Source organism: Thalia democratica, chromosome 2, assembly GCF_965202585.1.
Source record: "Thalia democratica chromosome 2, ktThaDemo2.hap1.1, whole genome shotgun sequence".
Taxonomy (NCBI): domain Eukaryota; kingdom Metazoa; phylum Chordata; class Thaliacea; order Salpida; family Salpidae; genus Thalia; species Thalia democratica.
In genome coordinates this window covers 40,371,645-40,392,987 of record NC_139166.1, presented here as the reverse complement: position 1 = coordinate 40,392,987, position 21,343 = coordinate 40,371,645, and the positions used below count along the sequence as shown (strand labels likewise).

At 27.1% G+C, this 21,343-nt stretch overlaps 2 protein-coding genes across 2 annotated transcripts in view; one reads left to right on the top strand and one right to left on the bottom strand.

Moving 5' to 3' along the window:
* LOC145849693 (alanyl-tRNA editing protein Aarsd1-like) overlaps positions 1-16,635 on the top strand; it is a 34,731-nt gene extending 18,096 nt beyond the window's left edge. The window contains exon 11 of the mRNA XM_082954715.1: positions 16,617-16,635. The gene's annotated coding sequence lies outside the window, so the exon portion shown is untranslated. The remainder of the gene's footprint in view (positions 1-16,616) is intronic.
* On the bottom strand, positions 9,044-10,087 carry LOC145849741 (uncharacterized). The gene has a single exon (XM_082954786.1). It carries the CDS (start codon positions 10,058-10,060, stop codon positions 9,305-9,307), a length of 756 nt encoding a protein of 251 aa, XP_082810912.1. The 5' UTR covers positions 10,061-10,087; the 3' UTR covers positions 9,044-9,304.
* Positions 16,636-21,343: the final 4,708 nt, after the last annotated feature.

Here is a 21,343-nt window from a genome sequence, read left to right as displayed (position 1 = left end):
ATTTTTAGTTTATTGTTTTAAGTCTTTTGATATAGATTTAAATAGCTTCCAGTTTTTAAAGTGTTACCAAAGTAATTAAAAATTTTGTATATGCTAGTATTTCTTGTTGTGTTTTATATAAAAGATTCATCACTCAAAACTGTCGTGTCTGATTATAGAAAGTAGTCTCAGTTAGAATTTAGTATTTGTTAGATATTAATTAAATAAGGTAGGATTTAATTATGATGGGTAGTACTAATAAGTTAAGTGTACCACAATCAGTCCACAACTTTACTACCAAATTGTCAACCTTTGCTAGCTGTTCTACTGATTATTAGATTAAAGTATTTTTTTTTAGTTTTTAAAATCCTTATTCTGACTCAGGCTTGTTTATACTCACTCTAGCTAGTTTTATTGACTTAAACAGTGGCAACCCTTCTAGTTTGAAAATTTTTGGGAATTTTAGAAAATCTTGGACTGCCTCAGGCTAGTTTAGTTTTTTATAAAAACTCAGGCTAGTTTTCTTTTAGATTTTGAATGAGTTTGAGCTGACCCAGTTTTCAATATTTTGTTATTTTCTAGTGTATTTTCTTCAAGAACTTGATTTCAGATTTTTAATTATAAATAACACCTAAATTTGTTAAACTTGTGGTTAGCTGTTTTACTTATTATTAGATTAAAGTTATTTTTTTCAGCTTTTAAAAACATGATTCTGACTCAGGCTAGTTTATACTAGTGATGTACCGAACTCACTATCCGGGTCCGGCCAGATATTGCCATTTTTGTCTGATATCCGGATCCGGCCGGATTCTAGTTTGAAAAAAAAGTCCGGGTCCGGTACATCACAATTAAATACTAACTTTAGTTCATTACCTTAAAATATTTTTTGTTTGTCAAGTGTTGATGTTTCATAAGCGACTATTTAAAAAAATAATTTAAACCAGTCTTAATGTAAGAATGAAATTAATTGTACTGTAAAGTTGTTGTTAGTTAAATTCTATTTGTCAATTTTATGTAACAAGTTTTTTTCTTCTCGTGTTCATTAAGTACAAAATACTGTAAGCTCAGCCAAGATAAACAACCGTCTTGGTGCGGATGATTATCTTGGGATGATCAATTCTTATAGAACAGGGTTGTCCAAAGTGGGCCATGACAGATACTCAGAGCGCCAAGAGCAGCAAAGGGGGAAGAGGGGGGCCATGAGCAGTAAAGGAGCTACAGGGGGGCCATGAGGCCATAACTTGAAACTTACACTAGATATTCTTGAGTTGCAGACGAACAGAAAAAAAAAAGGTCTTCGGTGTTTTTTATTGTAGTTGAGTAATCTTGTTTAAGGGGGCCATTTGCAAAAAAGTTTGGGAAACCCTGTTATAGACAGTTGAGCAAAAATATCTTACGCTTTACATGCTTAAATACAAAAAAAAACAGTTATTTTATAATATGAAATAGTTGATGCTTGGAAAATTTTGAGTTCAGCGTTTTTATTGTTAACGGTTCGAAAAGCGTATGGATATATTATTCTGCTAATAATAACAATGAGACAATTTGAAACTTAATGTTTATTACTTAACACAGAGTTTTATGCGCTTAGGCAATAATAACATTTTAGAAATTCTATGAAGCATATAGAATATAGCTATATGCTAGTGATCTACTAAATCCACAAATTTCTAGTATTTTTTACAAACTAAGGTTTGGGTCCTGATAGTTTTTAGTATAAAGATCCAGATATTTTAAGACTGAGTTTCAAAACATTTAAGTTGCTTGTAATGTAAACAGAGTAGAAGCTTACACATAATATTTATCTATTATATTATTATTCATTTAGCAAAAAATCATTGAACAAATTTTTAACGTGTTTATAAATAAATCCAGTAGTGTTGTTGGAATAACTCATTTTAAAAGCTAACGAAAATATAAATTCTTATACTACATACTAATCTAGCTTTTCAAGTTGTGGTGGAAAAAAAAAGATATTTTCACCAATCTTTGGAAGCAATCGATTACGATTTTGCTCGTACAAGTTACCAACTTTAGAAAATAATCTTTTTTGAATGCACATAAGAAGTATTGGGGAAAGATATTTCCTTGCAAAGCTAGCAAGATGTGGGTACTTTGTTCAAGTTCAACCAAATACTTTAGCAAATTTTCTATATCAAAAAAGCCTTTAGTTTATGCTTCAATCTCTTGATCAATAAAATATTGTTGCTCCTTCTCCTGGGTAGCTGTGTTTGTTTCTGTTATAAACAAAGAACAGTAAGTAGAAAACTTTCAGAAGGCTGTTATTTTATTCTCTAAGATGGCAATAAGGAGGTCACCAATTTGATTAGCCTTACTTCACATATGCTCTTTAAAATTTAATTTTAGCAGCTTTTAATTATTTTTGACATAAGAAGTTAAAGCGGAGTAACGATATCGTGGATCAACAGCTCTTTGTTGTCTATCAGGTCTAATTTTTTGTTAATTTCATACACTTCTTTCCTAAGCCTCTTCTGTTTTTTGGCTCAAGAACTACAAATATTTAATATTTGTTGTCAATTTTCATTTAAATTAACAAACTTCTTCAGTAATCGTGTATGTGGATCACACTTGTTTTTACTACACTCTTTTGTTACAATGAAAAAGGTTCAAGTAGTATAATAATGTGATTCACAATTTGCCATTTTTCAGCTGTAATTATAAAATCGGGATCGAATATATAGTTCTGGACATTTTATTTTAGTTTCCAGTCTCTTTAGCATAAGAGGGGCTGCCACAGGCCGAGCTGAAAAAAAATCCTGACTTTTCTAAATCAAATTTTTAATTAAATACGATTTAACTTAAAAGATTTTAGTTTAATCCTAAAATTCAATTAAATCCTGAAAAATAAAAAGAGTGCAACAGCAAGTTTTTTAAAGAATTATATTAGCAAAATGCAGTTTTTAGTGATGATGAACTTCCTTATTAAGAGCATGTTTATATCAAGTTTTCTTGGCTTTTTCTGAAACTTTTTACTTTGAAAAACCACATTTTTCGTGCCTTTTTGGCAACCCTGCATAAAGTAAGTTAAGTTCTCTTTTGTATCCACATCTTGAACAAGAAGTAAGGCTATTTGTTTTGTTAGTGCGGTAACAAACTCTATGTTGACCTTTTTTTTAACATTTTGGAAGCTTTAAAATAATGACTGAAGTGGCAAACTGTTTTTTGTGCTTTTGCTAGTAGCAAGTTTATAATATTGTTTAAAAACAAGAGTATTTATCTTTTAATTTCTCGTAGGACAAAAGCAAGAATGTTATTTGAATTAAAATAAGTTCACGAGAAAAGGTCGGCTGCAGTTGTAAGTTTATATTATTATTTTAATTATAACATTATGCAAATGAGGTAAAGTAATAATACAGCAGAACATTAAGAACTTATACACCTTTATACCTAATCCGCAATACCTAAATATGTAAAAAATAAACGAAAATAAGAAGTTTTATTTCCTAAAACTTGATTTAAAAAAAGTAAAATGTTAGCTAATCAGAAGCGACCGTAGGCCTGCAGCCGACGCCACGAGAAAATAATTTTAAAAAACTTTAGTCATAAACTAATGATGAATAAGTAAGAAAAACCAGCCATATCTCCAGAAAAACAAGCCATATCTAACATTGTTCATAAGCAAAAAATTAAAGGTCAAATATAATGCTTTTTCATTTAAGAAGTGACTGGTTTTATATAATACACCCAGTATTTTTTTTAATTTTGTTTTTATATTTCATATGTTTTCTGACCATTTTAAATTTCTGTATATATAAAAATTCCCAAATATATAAATCTATTTGTGTTTGTTATAACTAGTTTACCTATTTTTACATTAAGATCAAAATTTTTCAAAAACTATTTTTTGATTGATGTAGAATAATGCTTCTGGTTTTTTTAAGGTTTAGTTTAATTTTGTTTCCCATAAGCTAATTTGATACCTTTTTTAGTTGTGTGTTAAGATTTTTACTGTCATTTAGGTATGTGTCTTTTGTGAATGTTTTGTATAACATTGTATCATCTGCAAAGTTAAGCTCGTGATGACTAGTATTATTCTGTAAGTCTTCTGTAGGTCTTCTGTAGGTAATAACAATTAGATTCTAATCAAAACTGTATAATATGAACATAACTTACACATGACTTATTCACAAGATTAAGTTGAAAAATTATGCCGAATTAAGTGTGGTAGTTTTTAAAAAGTTATTATTTAAATTATTTTAAACTTACAACGAATGAAATAAAAAGTATAAGTATTTAATATCGTAAACCAAAAATATAAAGATAAGAAAATACAAAAAGAACTTATAAAAAGGATAAAAATTACAAAAGAAAAGACATTATAGTAAACTTTAAGACTAAAATTTAATTTATAACTTTAAGTTATTTTGGGAAATAGTCTGCATTTATCAATTAATTCAGTTCTTGAGTTAAGCGATGACTTATTAACAGCGAACGCGGCTTATAATCTTTGTATATCACCTAAGATGCATATCCTACCTGGTTTGCTTTGATTGATTTTATGGAGTATCAGCTATTTAATTCTTTGTTTTATGTTCGTTAAAGTTAGAAGCATGAATTAATGGGCTTAAATTTGGAATTTTTTAAGGTTTTTGTTTCTGAAACTATGCATATGCTCTTTATATCTTATTTTGAAATTTCTTGCAATAGATTTAACACAATGCATTATTATTATGTGGAAGAGTTGCTTTACACATTACGCTTTCGATAAGGAACTTGCTTTCCACTGGACATGAGAATTTTACTCTACAGTTTGAAGCTTTTTTATTTTACTTCTTGTTTCTATTTTCTTTTAGAACTTTGTAATTAAGTTAAGCGATTTCAGACTCGAGGTTAGGTATACATGAATTTAAATTATGTTTCTAATGAGGGTTTTATTGATAGGGCCCATTTTAGGGAAAACAAAACTTACTAACGGTTTACCTCGTCTATTTTTTGTTATAAATAAAAACGTTTTTTAAATATTTAAAAATTGTATTTTACAAAAAAAAAGACATGTAAGAATAAAAACATTAATTAATAGAGAAAAAAACAATTTATCGCATTTAATTCCGAAAAAATTAACATAAATATACAAACTGTATACAAATGATAGAATATATATTCGTTAAGAACTATAAACTTCAACCTGTTGACTTGTTTGAATTTTTAATTAGTTAAGTGCTTCCAGAATATCAAACATTACTTTTATTTAAAATCAATAAATGTAAATACATATTTGTACATGTATATTCATTATATATGTATTGTTTACTGAACGATAAAAAAGCGGTCAAAAATTTTGGTCTAAGGACCTGGTGTACGAAAAAACTTTTCGAATATCGAGTCGTACACCACGAGTCGTACAATAGCAAAATAAAGGACTTAAAAATGCACAAATAAAATGCATAACTACAACAATTTTTTTATAGGAAGAAGAAAAAAAAGCAAATATATATATATTTCTTATTTCAAAAGTAATCTAGTAAATAATTTAGTTATTTAATACTTTGTATAAATTATGTCACAAACTTTGTAACTGCAGCTATACAAAATAAATAACAACTTGTTAAAAAAACTGTTGTTCTAAGTATATTAAAGACTCAATAATACTGCTACAAACTAGACTGGATCAGTGTTTTTAGAACTCAATTAACATACTTAGTAAGGAATTTCCTTATGTTTGGTAATTATCAGCATTGTTCTTAATTTGCAAAAAAATCATACCTTTTTGAAACAAAATAATAAACGTTTTTGTAGTAAGGACTTACAGTTAGGCTCTAAATCTGATAACTAGTAACTACTTCTTATTTTATCAATTTTTATAGTCTAAATTCATACTACATCCACCCGCGTTCAAAATCCACCCGATTTTTTTTCACTATCACTGTTACCCCTAACCCTCGATCGGTAAGCGGTTCTCGAATTTGACTGGGGTGATTTTGAACGTGTCCCGTATAGGATAATGAAACATTTTAAATAATCAACATAAAGTACATCCGATCGGGGAGTTTAAATTATTAATCTTATAAGTGGAAAATATAATCTGGTTTTTGAGACCCTGACTAAGACTATTCTGTTATTTCTTCTAACATGGAAAAATCAAAATTTGGTTTCAAGTTAAAAATAGTAGTTTAAGAGCAGTTGCCAATTTTTTCACACTACTTTATTAAATCTTTTTCGACATTCAATTTATTTCAGTATGTCTGCATAAAGCTCTATAAACTAATATTAATACTATTAGATCTTAAATTTCTAATTCTAAAATGTATATTGAAATTAAAAATTAATCTAGTTTTTTATTAAAAGAAAGTAAAAAAACTGTCTTACATTAACAAAATATTTTATTTTAACTGATAATTTTCTTTACAACAACTGTGTCAAGCGTTTTTATTTAATATGAAGTAAAATAAAAATAAAAGCAAGTAAATTATTCCGAATTTTTTTTTAATTACTACAGCACGATGATAATCACAAAAAAAAATCCTGTCAACACTTATTTTTCAAAAAATTATTTTGTAAACAATGTTTAGCTTAATGATATCATCAATACAAATAAACGCGAATATATACAATAAGATTATGCATGAAATAAGATATTCAAAAAACATAACTTATTCAAAAAAATATTATTCATTCATTTTGCGTAATTATAGTTAATACATTTTTATAAGTTTGGTCTACTTTTGAACATAAGACAGGTTTGACAAATTTTAATAAAAATATGCAGTACTATTTATACTTAATATCTAAAATAATTTACTTAAGGTAAATTACTTACTTATTTTCGTATCATCTGAAATACGTCAAAGCTTATTAATTTTAGCAGTAATTAATGAAAAACAACACAAATAAAGTTATAAAAACTGTTTAAATTCGTTTAGATACGGTGCTTGAGTTTACAATACAAAGTTAATAAACACCGTTAGCTTACAGTTGATGTAATTATGCTCAGTAAAACTATAATGTGTTTTTGAAATCGTTATGAAAAAATAAAATCATACTAAAAAGTTAAAAAATTTAAGTTCATTAATTAATACTTACTGACGATGTGAGAGCTTATAGATATCGAAGTTGGTTAAAGCACTCCTTTAACTAATATTAAAATATCTTAACAACTCTACATAAAATATACTGCGATAACTATTTCGGATTTTATAAAGTATTTTTTCAAGTGTACAACAACTGTTAGTTCAATTAAACATTATTATAGCTATTGTTTTTTTTTTCTATGCTACAAGTATTTTGTTAGTTTTTAATTTTACTCCAGTGTACTTTAAAGTTAAGTTTGCCATTTTTTAGTTCTAATATATATTTGGAAAGTTTTTTGCTATTTTCTTGTATGCTTTAAAAGAACTGTAGTATTTGTAACGTCTCGGTATAAAAGCACAACCTATTATTATAGAACATAGATATTATGTTGTGTTTCCGGTTTTAAACTTTGATATTTTTCATGGAAATGTATGAAAATTTTCAATCGTTTCAATTAATTTTTTTGCAATTTGTTTGAAGATATCCGAAGTGACTACTAGTTAACTGATCAAACGATCGTAACATATAACCTCACACAGAAACTTATAATTTCTTAAGACATTGATTTGTGAACGATTCAGGTGTATTAATTTTTCGACTGCACTCACAAACACTTCATTGCTAATGTACTTGAGCACGAAATCAGGCCGCTCAATGCTACATGAATTTTTGTAGATTTTTCTCTAGATTTTCATCAGCGATGCACTCTGATTCTTAGCGATGTCGTTTAGATTGTTTATCAGTTTGTAGAAACAAGGCGAAATAAAATTATATAATATTCTTGTTAGTTTCAATTTAGTCTTTTCAGCCAGAAGTACGCAAATTTAAGAAAATTATTTTATTTGCCTTTTTTTTCAAAACATTTATTTGTTTCACTATAAAATTTTGGCAAGTATTTAGTGTCTACTTATGATATATTATACATAACTGAAGGTTCTACTGATAAGCTTATTCAGCGAAACATTGTTATAAAAATAGCTTATTTTAAATAAATGTGAATTGAATGTTTATAGAAACTCGAAAGTCATTCGCAACCAAAAAAAATCATTTTCAATCTGGAAACGCGTTATCATGTTTCATTTAATCTTGCTAGCTTTAGTTATAAAGAAACCTGAGTCTAAATCTACTTAAGTCCCAAATGGTCGAAGTGGTATCAAAACTTTATGTCTCGCACAAGCCCAGGCTTTAGATTTGATAGACTTTTATCGATGTATTTTTTAATAAATATAATCATAATTAAAATACCCCGTCAAACTATTTTATCAAGATAATGTACAGAAATGTTGTTAGTTTTAATAAGTTAAAACCAATATTAAAATTGTGCTTGTTGTAATACAACAAACTTTTTATTTATTAAAAAAAAAAACATCTTAACAAGTTAATTAAACAATTATGTGTCATATAAAGTTGTAAAATGTGTAAAGTATTACATCCGTACATACCAGGGTTTTCCAATTTTTTATTTCAAAAGGCCCCCTAAGCAGTAATTAAAAAAGCTATAGCCCCCTCCAACAAGATTACTCAAAAAACTGCCATTAAAAACACTTAAACCTTTTTTTTTGCTCTTCATCGTCAACTCCAGAATACCTAGTGTAAGTTTAAAATTATGACCTCATGGCCCCTAAATTTCTGTCATGGTTCTGGTATATACCTTATTTCTCCTTGCTCAGCTTGAATTTTTTCACCTTTTAACCCTTAGGTTTTAAACAGTTATTGTTATAATTTTATACTTGTTACATATGATGTCTAAAATATATTGTCAAAACTAGTGACAGTTTAAAGTGCAGTAGACTTTTTAATGAGTAAACTAAACAATCAACAAAACCTAGATTTGAGTAACAACTTTTCTATTGCAAACTTACTTTTTATCTTTCTTCTAAAATTTTTTATTAAGAGTATAACATAGTAGCTTTGAATAACATAATTAAAACTATTAACAACGATTCTTCTAACAGCTACAAACCATAAGCAAGATAGTTGTCTTATGAATAGATTAGCTTATTTCAATAAATTATTTACAGGTATTTAAAATAAAACTTCATTATTTAGTTAATAAATATAGGAGATAAGTTAAACTTTTTGTAGTTCAAATTTCTGTCTATCTGTTTTGCATAATGTTAAAAATTTAATTTCCTAAATATAAAGAATAAGCGATAATATTTCATTCAACTTATATAATAGATAAGGTTATAAATAGTATCAAATATAATAAAAAACATATGTAATCTACATGTACTATGAAATATGGTATAAGCTATTTAAGTTGGTAATGTTAAAAATTGATAAAAGATAAGGTTTAAGATAAAAACAATTTAGTAATTTTATCACGAGTGTCCTCTGGAGAAGTTACTGTATGACCAATGGTTCTAGAATCTGTAAATATTTCATAATCATTTCCTCCTAGAGAAGTTTTATCTCCAAAAAAATGAATTTCATCATATCCATCAGGTAGCACATACTGCAAGCAAAAGCGTTTATCCCATCCATTAGGAAAAACATCCATTGAAATTTGTCCACCAATAGAAAAAGTTAGCCCGTACTTTGAGAACTTCTCACGTAAAGTTTGTGCCATAGTCTCACGAATTTTGTTTTTTTTATCAAAGGCGTAGAAATCATCACGTTCTGCTTGAGAGCAGCTCCTTCCAACAGGGCATAAGTTTAACATTCCCTTTCGAAACTCTATGAAAGTACCACGCTTACATGGAAGTTCTAATTTGGACATGTACTCTAAACTAAAGTTGATTAACTTTTGAAGAACCTCATCACCCATATGTTCTTGTATAGATTTTTCCCCTATTTTTTTTCCATCCTTAAAAGCAACAAGTCCATTCTCTGAAAACACATAATGGTAATTGTTGACAAGGTCATTTTGATCAAATGCAATTTGCTCTACAATTTTTTTTAAATCTGAACCACCAACAACCCCAACAGTAACAACTTTGTTAAGATTTTTCATAAACTTTTGCATTTCTTCAGTTATTCTTTTTCTTGGGAGGGTTAATGTCCCATCAACGTCAAATAAGCACAATACTTTTTTATTGTTTGCTGCCATATTTTTGTAATAAAAACTATTTACACATAAATCTGCATAAAAAAAATATTTTAGGTTAAAACTACTGAGACTTGGAAGATCAATGTACTTGTTTATGTTCTTAATAATTGAATTTTTTTTGATAACCAAAAAATATTGCAAACTTTAAATATTAGATAATTAAAAAATTAATTCCGAATAAACAATTGCTTGTTTATATCCTTAATTTGTGTTGTTTTTTTACTTAGTTTTTATCTTTCACTAAAAAAACCTTTTTACTATTTAGCACCTTCAAAATTTTTAGTTAATAGTAAAGAGTTTTTTTACACATTGATTTTATGCTAATGATCTAAACTAATTAATTAGTTTTTAATGTTTTTAACCATTTTTTAAATTATAAACTAGTTTTTGAGATACAAGCGTACAAAATCAGAGAGTTCAGTAAGTTCAGAAATACCAAGTTAAGAAATAAAAAGATAAAAATATAAACTTTTTCATTTAAAAGCTATTTTCCCCTACAAATTTCAAGTAATGGTTTTTAAACTTTCCCAGTATAATTTCAAGTTGACAGTATTGTAGGATTTTTTTATTTGAGTAAAAGTGTATTTTCAATTAAAATTTTTTTTGGACTGCAACAAAAAGATTTTTTTATATATTATAATAAAATTTTCATGAAAATTTGATCCTAATTGCTTGAAAATGAAGGAGATGATAGATTTCAAGTAAATTTATAAAAAAAATTGACATTAAAAAAACTGGCTGTGTTTAAAACATTTTACGAAAATGACTATATGTATTTTGAAAGCTAATGACAATTTTTATATTCTTTAAAATTAACTTATATTTTTTATTTAAGCTTTCTGTAAGACCCAATATTATATTTGTAAAGAAAATAATATTACTACCAGTGGCATAGTATTTTTGGTAGTATCCTAGTGTGGTAGCAAAAACTTTGAAACTTTTGTGTTTGAATTAGTTAAGGACATTTTTAAGTAAAATAACTGCATTAAATAGTTTACAAAAAGTTTATGTACTAAAATAATAAAAGCTACTATAAAAAAGTATTCCTAATTTTAAAACATTAACCTTTCTGCACAAATATAACTATTCTTTTATGAAGTTAGAAAATTAGTAGAATTCCTTATACCAGCACAACTTAAAAAATTTACCTAATCATAAAAAGTTATTATTGAACAAGCCAATAGAGACAGAATAATATTTTTTGAACTTATTCGAAAATATTAACTAATAAAAGATATAAATAATTCACTGTTTTAAAAATAACGCAACTGTATATTGCAGGGTTGCAGTTCTTTGAGTCAAAATAACTGTCTTGAGTGACCAAAAACTGTCCTGAGTCATCCTCAGATTTTTCAAGTTCTTAAAAAGGCGAAAAAAATTTAATAACTTTTTTAAGAATCAATAAATCAAACTCTTTAACAAAACTAGTTATAAATTAACAAAATGTTGAAATTAGATCAACTAAATAACACCCAAGATATAAAAAACTGGCCTGAAATTTTCAAAAAATTAACTATTCTTACTTAAAAAAAAACAAACTGGTTTGAGTCATTCTGGGTGTTTTTTTATTTCAACCTGTCCAGAGTTATTCTGAGTACTTTTAACATCTTGAGAGTGTGGCAAAGTTAACATCACATTTGCTATTAAAAACTTAAGAAATCTAACACAGTAGGTTCAGTGAACAGTTAGTTAGATGTGTTAAACATTTTTCCTTCTGTATTTTACACAAAATAATGTCATTGACAATGCACTTAGCAGCATAGATAGTCTACCAACAAAGAATGATTTGGATTGACAGTCTCAATGTGGATTTAGGCTAAACAATCTTACACAAACATGACCTTATCTGTACAACAATTAAAAATGAAATGTATGAACAGAACATTCCTTTATAAATTGCTTTTATTGACCTCACTAAAGCCTTTGACTTAGTAAGTAGAGAAGGACTATTTGCTATACTGCTGAAGATTGGATGTCCATCAAATTTATCCAATGTTGTGAAGTCTTTTCACACAAATTCAAGGACAACCATCTTATATGACTAGTGCTTCTGATTCATTTGAAATCAAAAATAGGTTTGAAGCAAGGATGTGTACTTGCTCCAACTATTTTTTGGATCTTCTTTTCAATACTATTAAAGCATGCTTTTAGTTCATCAACTACACAAATTAAGCTCTAAAAGAGAACTGATGGTGGCCTTTTCAACTTTGCATGTCAGAGAGCATGTCTAATCTGTGATCTTCTCTTTGCTGATAATGCTGCACTTGTAGCTTTCTGCTAAAGACATGCAGACACTACTGAGTCAGTTTTCATCCCGTACTAAGATTTTGGCCTTATAATAAGTAAAGCAACTAAAGTCCTAAGTCAAGGAACAGATATTCCACCATCAATCAAGACTAATAGCAAGGATTTCAAAAATGTAAAAAAACTTTGTATACCTTGACTTAAATATTGTGTCAAACGCATCATTGGGTACAGAAATTAAATTCCAAATTGGTAAGGCCTTAGGCACTTTTGCTTGTTTGACAGCAAGAGTTTGGGGAAACCAAAAATTAAGCACTTGGCTAAAAGCTAATGCTTATTGTTTTTGTGTATGGACTACTCTACTATATGGTAGCAATGTCAGGCGTGCAGGAGAGGAAAATCAACAATTTTTACCTACATGCCTTTGTTGCATCTTTAGAATTGCATAGTAACAAAACATCACCAACAAAGAAGTGTTGAGACGCAGTAGTCTTACCAGTACCTACTTTACCCTCAGCCAGCACAAGCTGTGTTAGTTAAAACTCAGTTTCCGTCAAAGACCTTGTCAGTGCTTATACAAAAAATCTAGAAAGATATGTGATAGTCATGGAAAACAGTGCTCAAACAAATAAATAAAAACAAGACTTTAGTTAAAAACTTATCTTTACTTATAAAACAAAACTAGTTAAATTTTAATTTTAATTTTGTATGTATGTTAAAATTAAATTTTGGTTATTAGTAGTGGAAGAGCTTTAAGTTAAAATATATTCTAGTGTGGCTAATTTAAATTATGACGTAGCTATAGAAAATGTAAAGAAATATATGCTTGTATTGGCTATAAAAATTTGAAATTTTGCTTGAATTTTATATAATTTTTAGATTGCTTATTATAGTAGCTACATAAAAACTTTTTAAGAGCAAACATGAAACCAACATTGCGGACAATTTAAGGTTAAAGTTTTGAAGTGTAGTTTTTTAAAGTGGGGACAAGAATAGAAGAGTTTGTACCGTTTATTTAAGTTATCTCTTCTGTTGGCTTTAACAATCCCAATTTTTTCTAGTATGCAAGTACTGCAAATACTTTGTTGATTTTTGGCTTTGCCAATCTGGTGGATTACTTTTCAACTAATTTTGTAATCAAAGTTGTTATTTTTAAGTTTCCAGATGTATTTTGATTAACTCATTACAAGTACATATTTCTTCAAAACTTAAGTCTTAAACTGTCTACAATATTGGTTTTATGTACACTATTAAAAAGTTATTATGTAGCTACTATAATTAGCAATTTAAAAGTTATATAAAATTCAAGCCAAATTTCAAATTTTATAACCAATAGAAGCAAATATTTCTTTACATTTTCTATAGCTACGTCATAATTCAAATTAGCCACTTTAAAATATATATTAACTTAAAGCTCTTCCACAACTAATAACCAACATTTAATTTTAACAACATTTATTTTTTAAACACACAAGAATAAAATAAACCTACATCTAGGTTCTTATTATCGTTTTGTCATTTTTTTATTATCATTTTGATTTTGAAACATAACCAAAATTTAAACTTAACATACATTCAAAAGTAAGATTAAAATTTAATTAGTTTTGTTTTATAAGTAAAGATTTGTTTTTTATTTGTTTAAGCACTGTTTTCCATGACTATCACATATATTAATAAATTTATTTTGAATTAGTAGGATATTATAATCAACGAGATCTCAAATTACTAATATTTACTGCTAGGCATTCTACATGCAATGTTTAACAACAAGTAGAGTTAAAAAACTCATCCAGCTTTAAAGCAAATTATTCAACTTTTCTTTTAGTTTTAATTGATTAAGTTGATAATATTCAAAAATCAACGTTTTCAATTTTAGATGAAACTTGTCTAAAACATTGGTCATTTAGAAACCAGTAAAATTTTAAACTCTATTTAACAGTGTGTTATTGTACTAACCAGTAAGGTTTTTACTTTCTTAGACGTTTTAAAAAAATACATTAATTTTAAAATGTTTGAAAAAAAAGTCATAGAAGATAGTTTTAATAAATAAAATTTTCAAAAAACTAATAAATTAATTAGCTACATAAGTTCATGAATTTTTAAACTCTATTGTTTAGTAAAATAACAAACTTTTATTTTTTTACTTTTGAAGCAAACAAGAAATCAATTATAGTAAAAATTTTAAGAATACTGAGATTAAAATTGGTCTTCTTGTATAGTGATGTGAAAACTGTTCAAAAATATACTGTTATTTTTTTTTGTAAAATTTGATTTTACCATTGAGCCATTTCTATTAGATAATTTAGCTTGATGATTGGTTACAAAAATTAACTTTTTTTTAATTAAATCAACTTAATTATTTTAAGTACAAGGAGCAGTTATCTTTCTCAGCTCCTTTTGTTCTTAAATCAATGGAATTTATGCATTGAATATTTTCTTAAAAGGACTAGCACACTTTTTATGTCCCTTGAAAGATTTTTCAAATACTAAATATGCATAATCAAAAAAATGGCAGAGAAAATTAAATCTTAGAGGGTTTTAATGGTACATTTTGTAACACTTAATTTTCATTTCTTTTTTTTAAGAATAAACATGATTACTACCCATTCCTTTAAAAGACAAACTAAGTCCATAGCTATAATTTAGTTGCATTATAATTAAAGAATTTTCAAAAAAAAAAATTCATAAATATAAAATGATTGAAAATAGTCAATAAAAATGAAGCTTAGAATTATATTTCTATAAGTCATAAACAAACTTAAACACACAGCTATAAAAATTAAAGCAATAACTTTTAAACCATTTAATATGGTTTATTCAATGGAAAAAGAAAGCGCTCAAAATATTTAATCCTTAGACCTGGTACACAAAAAAAAACCTTTTGCACACCTATTGGATACCTTTTAAGTCTTGTCTAGGACTTGTTCTGTTAATCAATTTTTTTAATATAAATAAAACTTACCAAGAAACTATAATTAATAAAACATGTACAATTATTAGTTTATGATTCATTGTATTGAATTTTTATTTCCTGTTTCGTTTCAAAGACTTATGTAGGTTTTTTTAAATAAACAATGATACAAACTAAAGTATAACAATTAGTCAGTATTCTTAAAATTTTAATTTACACTTAAAATCAATTTGAAGCAAAAAAAGCCAGCCTGAGTGACCAAAAATTATACTCAGCTACATTAAACTGGCCTGAGTGCCTGAGCAGGGTTGCCACTCGTTTTTTCTAAATTTTTTCCAGGTTTCCAAAAAAACACATTTTTTAGTCTATTTTTAGTTTAAAGTTAAGTATAAGGTACAAAACTGTGTTAAATAATATAAAAACATTGAAAAGATGCTGTAAAGCTACTTTAAATATGTATTTTTATTAAAAAAAAATTTGATGATGACAAAAACATAGATTATTTGAGTCAAATCCAAATTTTACTACTCAACATGTGAAAATTGCTAAAATTCTAACGTTTCTATAGTTAGCTGAATATTTGCAAACTTAAATTCATATTTATATCCTAGAGCACCAAACCTTAAATTAAGGTTGTATAGTTTTAATACCTCATATATGTGTTCTTGTAAGTTGTCTAAACCTTAACTTGTAATTAAAATTAAAAAAAAAAACATTTCTGACGTCATAATCAACACTTGAAGACAAAAAACCGGTATTAACCGCCTAGTTACGTATATCCTAGGGCACCAAACCTTAAATTGAGGTTGTATAGTTTTAATACTTCATATATGTGTTTCTGTAAGTCGTCTTAACCTTAACTTGAAATTAAAACTAAAAAAAAGCATTTCTAACATCATAATCGACACTTGAAGACAAAAAACCCGTAAAAACCGTCTAGTTACCTATATCCTAGGGCACCAAACCTTTAATTGAGGTTGTATAGTTTTAATACTTTATATATGTGTTCTTGTAAGTTGTCTAAACCTTAAATTGAAATTTAAAAAAAAAAGCATTTCTGACGGTATAATCTGTCATAACTTTGAAAAAAAAGTACAACCTGTCATATTAAAAACAACTAACATAATAATTGAAAATGTTTGAGTTGTAATAAACATCTTTATAGAAAAAAAACAACACTCAAAATATTTGGTCCTAGGACCTGGTGCACGACAAACCATCAGTTATTGTATTGCATATCACGGATACCTTTTAACGTTTTTTCCATGAAAATAGATGTAAACGGTTTAAGAATAAGTTACTGGACATTCCAGAATTTGTATTAGAAGTAGAAAAGTCCATAAGAGCTAGTTAACATGATTAAAATAAAACAATATTAATTTTATAAATGTTATTTTTCAGATGTATTACCCATGAGGAAGATAATCCAATCTTTAAGGGCAATTTAGTAATAAAAAAAGATGAAGACAATGTTTATGATAAAGAAAGTTGGGCGAAACGTAATGTTAAGGTGGTTAAAGGAACATCTTTCAAAAATGAGGGGTATTTCAACAAACTTGACTTAAAAAAGGTACTTATTTTGTTTAGATGTCATGTATAAAAAAAAATTTACAATTCTAATTATATCTATTTCAAAGCTGACAAAGGAAAAGAAAGTGCAACCATCAAAAACAAAAAAAAAAACAAAGCTCACCCAAAAAAAAAAGTAAGTTGATTATTTTAACTTAATTGTTTTTTTATTAGTTTTCATGTACTTAACATCTTTATTCTGTTGTAAATGTTTTAGAGTTATTGTCCGATATGCTCCATTGTACCATTGTTAAAATTGTAAAAATACCGTAATTGTATAATGTTTTATTATAATTAAACTAACTCGAGTTAAAACAATTAAGTTTGTACATAAAGGTCAGCAAATAAGTTTTAGCTATTTCTACTCTATAAATTAAAAGGTTATGACTGTCTCTGCTGAAAATCGTACCGGAACTAACGTAAGTTTATAACTTTTAGATTTATAACTTAGATTTATATTTTTTTGCATTGTCTAATTATTTGGTTAATCTAAGTCTTGTTTCAAAGTGTGTTTTAATTATTCTCAGATACCAAGTGCTTCAAAATTTACAGAAAAGCTTAAGTTAAGGCCATAGGGGGGTAGGCCATGTTTTTTACAAGTTGATCTTATTTTATAGAGTTTTTACTAAGCTTCAAGTTGCTTTTTACCGTTTTTAAAAATTCGAATTAGTTTTTGAGATATGACCGGCCAAAGTCGGGCCGCATAACAGGTTCCTTATGGCCGTGCTTCTGAAATGGGGTTCCGCGGAACCCTAGGGTTCCGCAACGCCTCTCAGGGGTTCCGCGAAGCCTTTCGAAATTTAAAAAAGAACATTTATTCAATTAAACATTTTATGTAGAATTAAAATTAGGGGTTCCGCGGAAAAATTGAACTTTGGAAAAGGGTTCCGCCACTAGAAAAAGGTTCAGAAGCACTGCCTTATGGGGAAGGAAAAACTAAAACGGCGAAAAAAGACTAATGCATTCAAAATCTATCTCCTCCTTCATTTTTTAAGCAATCTTCTTCAAACTTTCACACTCTATTCTTTATACAATAACAAAAAAACGTTATTTGTGACTTTAAAAAATTTGAAGTAAAAATACCTTTTTTTTGAAAAAAAAAAAAATTTTTGATAAAAAATCACTTTTTTTTTTTAATTTTTGTAATAAAATTTTTGATTTTTTAAATTATTAAAATTCACAAATAACGTTTTTTTTTCATAATGTAAGGAACATTTCCTGAAAATTTTAAGAAGATTGCTTGAAAAATGAAGGAGAAGATAGATTTTAAAGCCCGTTATTAAAAACTCGAGAAAAACGGCTTTAAAGTTACCCTTTATATACCCTTTATAAAGACAACCCTTTATATAACCGGTCATAAAAAAAAAGTTACTTAATATTTTTAAAATCTAAAAACAGCGTCTGAAAGATTATGAAATTTACTATAATATAAGTCTATATGTTATTTTTGGTCAAAAAATGGCTTCTACACCCCCCCCCCCCCATGGCCTTAAAAAGAAGATCAAGTGATGTTATTGTTTACCCAGAGGGAAAAAAAATGCGATAAAGAACCAATTGTAAGTTATATTTATAGTTTGTAGACTAACAATTTGATATGAAGATTAAAAACATTTTACAGTGGGAACATAACACAATTCAACAACCTAGTAAACATTCAATTTTATACTATTTTTTATTGTTTGAGATATAAAAAAAATAATTAAAATTCGTAAAAGGTTGATTACATTTGGAAACAAGGATCAGAAGACGTATTCGGACCGGTTACAATTATACGAAGAGAAAGTACTAGTGATTTGATGGGCATAACTTTTAACAACATATTTACATTAAGTAATGAGCTAGATGGAAATGTAAGTTTCTTATACAACATCAAATGTTTAAGTAGGTTTATTTATAAACTTTATGTAATTAACACAGGTAATTCGTGGGTATATGTTTTTACTATTAAATACAACCAGATTTAAAAGTGTAGAATATTTAGAACACAAGTATACTGGAATGATAAATAATGGTGAACGAGTAGATAAGACCGTCCTTGATAAAGTAAGTTACTATTTAATATATAATAAAGTTTTAACTGTATTTTGTAACCTTTATACATAATTTAGATTTTAAATGCTGAATCAGTCGTTAGTTTTATCCATCAAAAACACCCTAACCATTGGAAAGGATTTGTTAGCTTTATTTTATTTATTACGGAAAATCTTGATAATTCATGTAGTGCAAACCGTTTTATAAAACTTATCAAAATTTTTCAAGTATTTTTGATACAATGTTTTGTTGCGAAGGTCAAGAAATTTAGTTGTAGCCTGAATTGTAAGATTTTAAGTGTAGATCATGATTGTTACTCGTATTTAAGTGCGTTAAACCACAGAGTTTTGCATTTTAATTGATAGTAAGTCATTGTGCATTTAACTGTAAAAGTTACCTAGAGTAGCTTTAAGTCAGTAGTTAAGAAAGTTTTTATTAGATGTAATTAGTTCAAATAATATTTAAATATAAGCTTTGTGTAATAATATTAACAATCTAATTGTCTTTAATAGCAAAATAAAAAGTAATAGTTAAATTTCTAGAATAAGCGTAACTTAAATAAATTTTTAGTTTATTATGGAAAAAAATGTGTATATATTTGATGCCTTCCATAACCAATATGAAGAAAAAGATGAAGGCAAAAAGTTTATAGATAACATCAAGTTAGTACATTATTAGCCATATTTATAAAATGTTTTTTTTTTCAAAAATTTATTTCATTTCGTAACGTTAATATATATTTTTTATTAAGTCTGAGTAACACTTTTTTTACAATTTAGGCAACAAGTAAAAAGAAATAGTGATATGTTAAAAAAAAAGTTAGACAGTTAAAAGTTATAAGAATAACCCACAACCGACAAAAAGATCATAATAGCTGCGGACTACATGTCATCGAGGTAAAAAAAAAAATTTATTATAGTGTATAAAAATAATAAAAACTATAGGTATTCTATATCATTAAATTGTTCATATTAGTATTACTAATCAGGCTGCAGAGCAAATACTATCAAACTATCCAGTTTTCCCAAAAAAAAAAGATAATAACAGATTGTCAGGAAAATCATTTGAATAGATTAAATATAGCGACAAGTTTGATTAGGGATGGAGGTATAACTGATTTTTACAAAGTTTTCTAATATTTATTTACACAAAGATAAATTAAGAAACTATTATGATATTATATTAAACTATTAAGTAAATATTTGAATAAAATACTTTACAGTTGTAAACCTGAATGCATGCAACATTTGCCAATGGTACCAACCAATTAACCTTCAAAGACAGAACCTAGATGAGAATGAAAAAACAAAATGGGTTAGATTTTTATTTATATCAAATGTATGTAAATTTAATAAAAACTTTCAAGTAGTTACGATTTTAAATATATTTAAACTAAACAGTATACCACTTTATTACAGTTAGGCTGCGACAACTGCAACAAATGGTACCATAAAAGCTGCCTGAAGATGACGGACAAGACTTATGATGCACTAAAATCTCAAAAATCCAATTGCCGTTATTGCAAAAGTATAGCTACCAATGAATAAATGTTCAATAAATTATTACATCATTAGTATTTTTTGTTATTCTACTAAAAAAAAAAGTATTATTATTTTTGAACAGTAAAATATTAGTTTCATTTATTTTAATGACATCAGAAACACTTTTTTTTAAATTTTAAATTCAAGTTAAGGTTAAGACAACTTACAAGAACACACATATAAAGTATTAAAACTATACAACCTCAATTTAAGGTTTGGTGCCCTAGGATAAAGGTAACTAGGCAGTTAATACAGGTTTTTTGTCTTTAAGTGTCGATTATGACGTCAGAAATGTTTTTTTTTTTTAATTTTAAATTCAAGTTAAGGTTTAGACGACTTACAAGAACACATATATAAAGTATTACAACTATACAACCTCAATTTAAGATTTGGTGCCCTAGGATATACGTAACTAGACTTTTAATACGGGTTTTTTGGCTTCAAGTGTGATTTATGACGTCAGAAATGTTTTTATTTAAATTTTAATTTCAAGTTCAGGTTTAGACAACTTACAAAAACACATATATGAAGTATTAAAACTATACAACCTCAATTTAAGGTTTGGTGCCCTGGGATATAAATATGAATTTAAGTTTGCAAATATTCAGCTAACTATAGATACGTAAAATACTAGGTTTTTTATTTATTTTTATTCGAAATTCCAGATTTTTTCAGGTTTCCAGATAAAGTCACAACCCTGGCCTGAAGAAAAAGGTAAAAATAAAATATATATAGTACAGATATTATTTTTTATAGTTCTAAATGCAGATATTTTGTATAAAACATGTTTTTTTAATCACAACTCTGCTCAAATCAGAATTAATTCTTTCCTGAGTGCAGGGTAGCCAATTACTTTTGAGAACTTTATGCCACCTTTTCTGAATTGTTCCAGGTTTACAAAAAGTACACGCTTTTTGGTCTATTTTTTGTTTAAAATTAAGATAAAGGTAAATAACTTTGTTAAATAGTATGTATAACAACATTGAA

Coding starts and splice junctions, on each gene's coding strand:
- LOC145849741 (XM_082954786.1), bottom strand. CDS start 10,060: ATGGCAGCAAACAATAAAAAAGTATTGTGCTTATTTGACGTTGATGGG.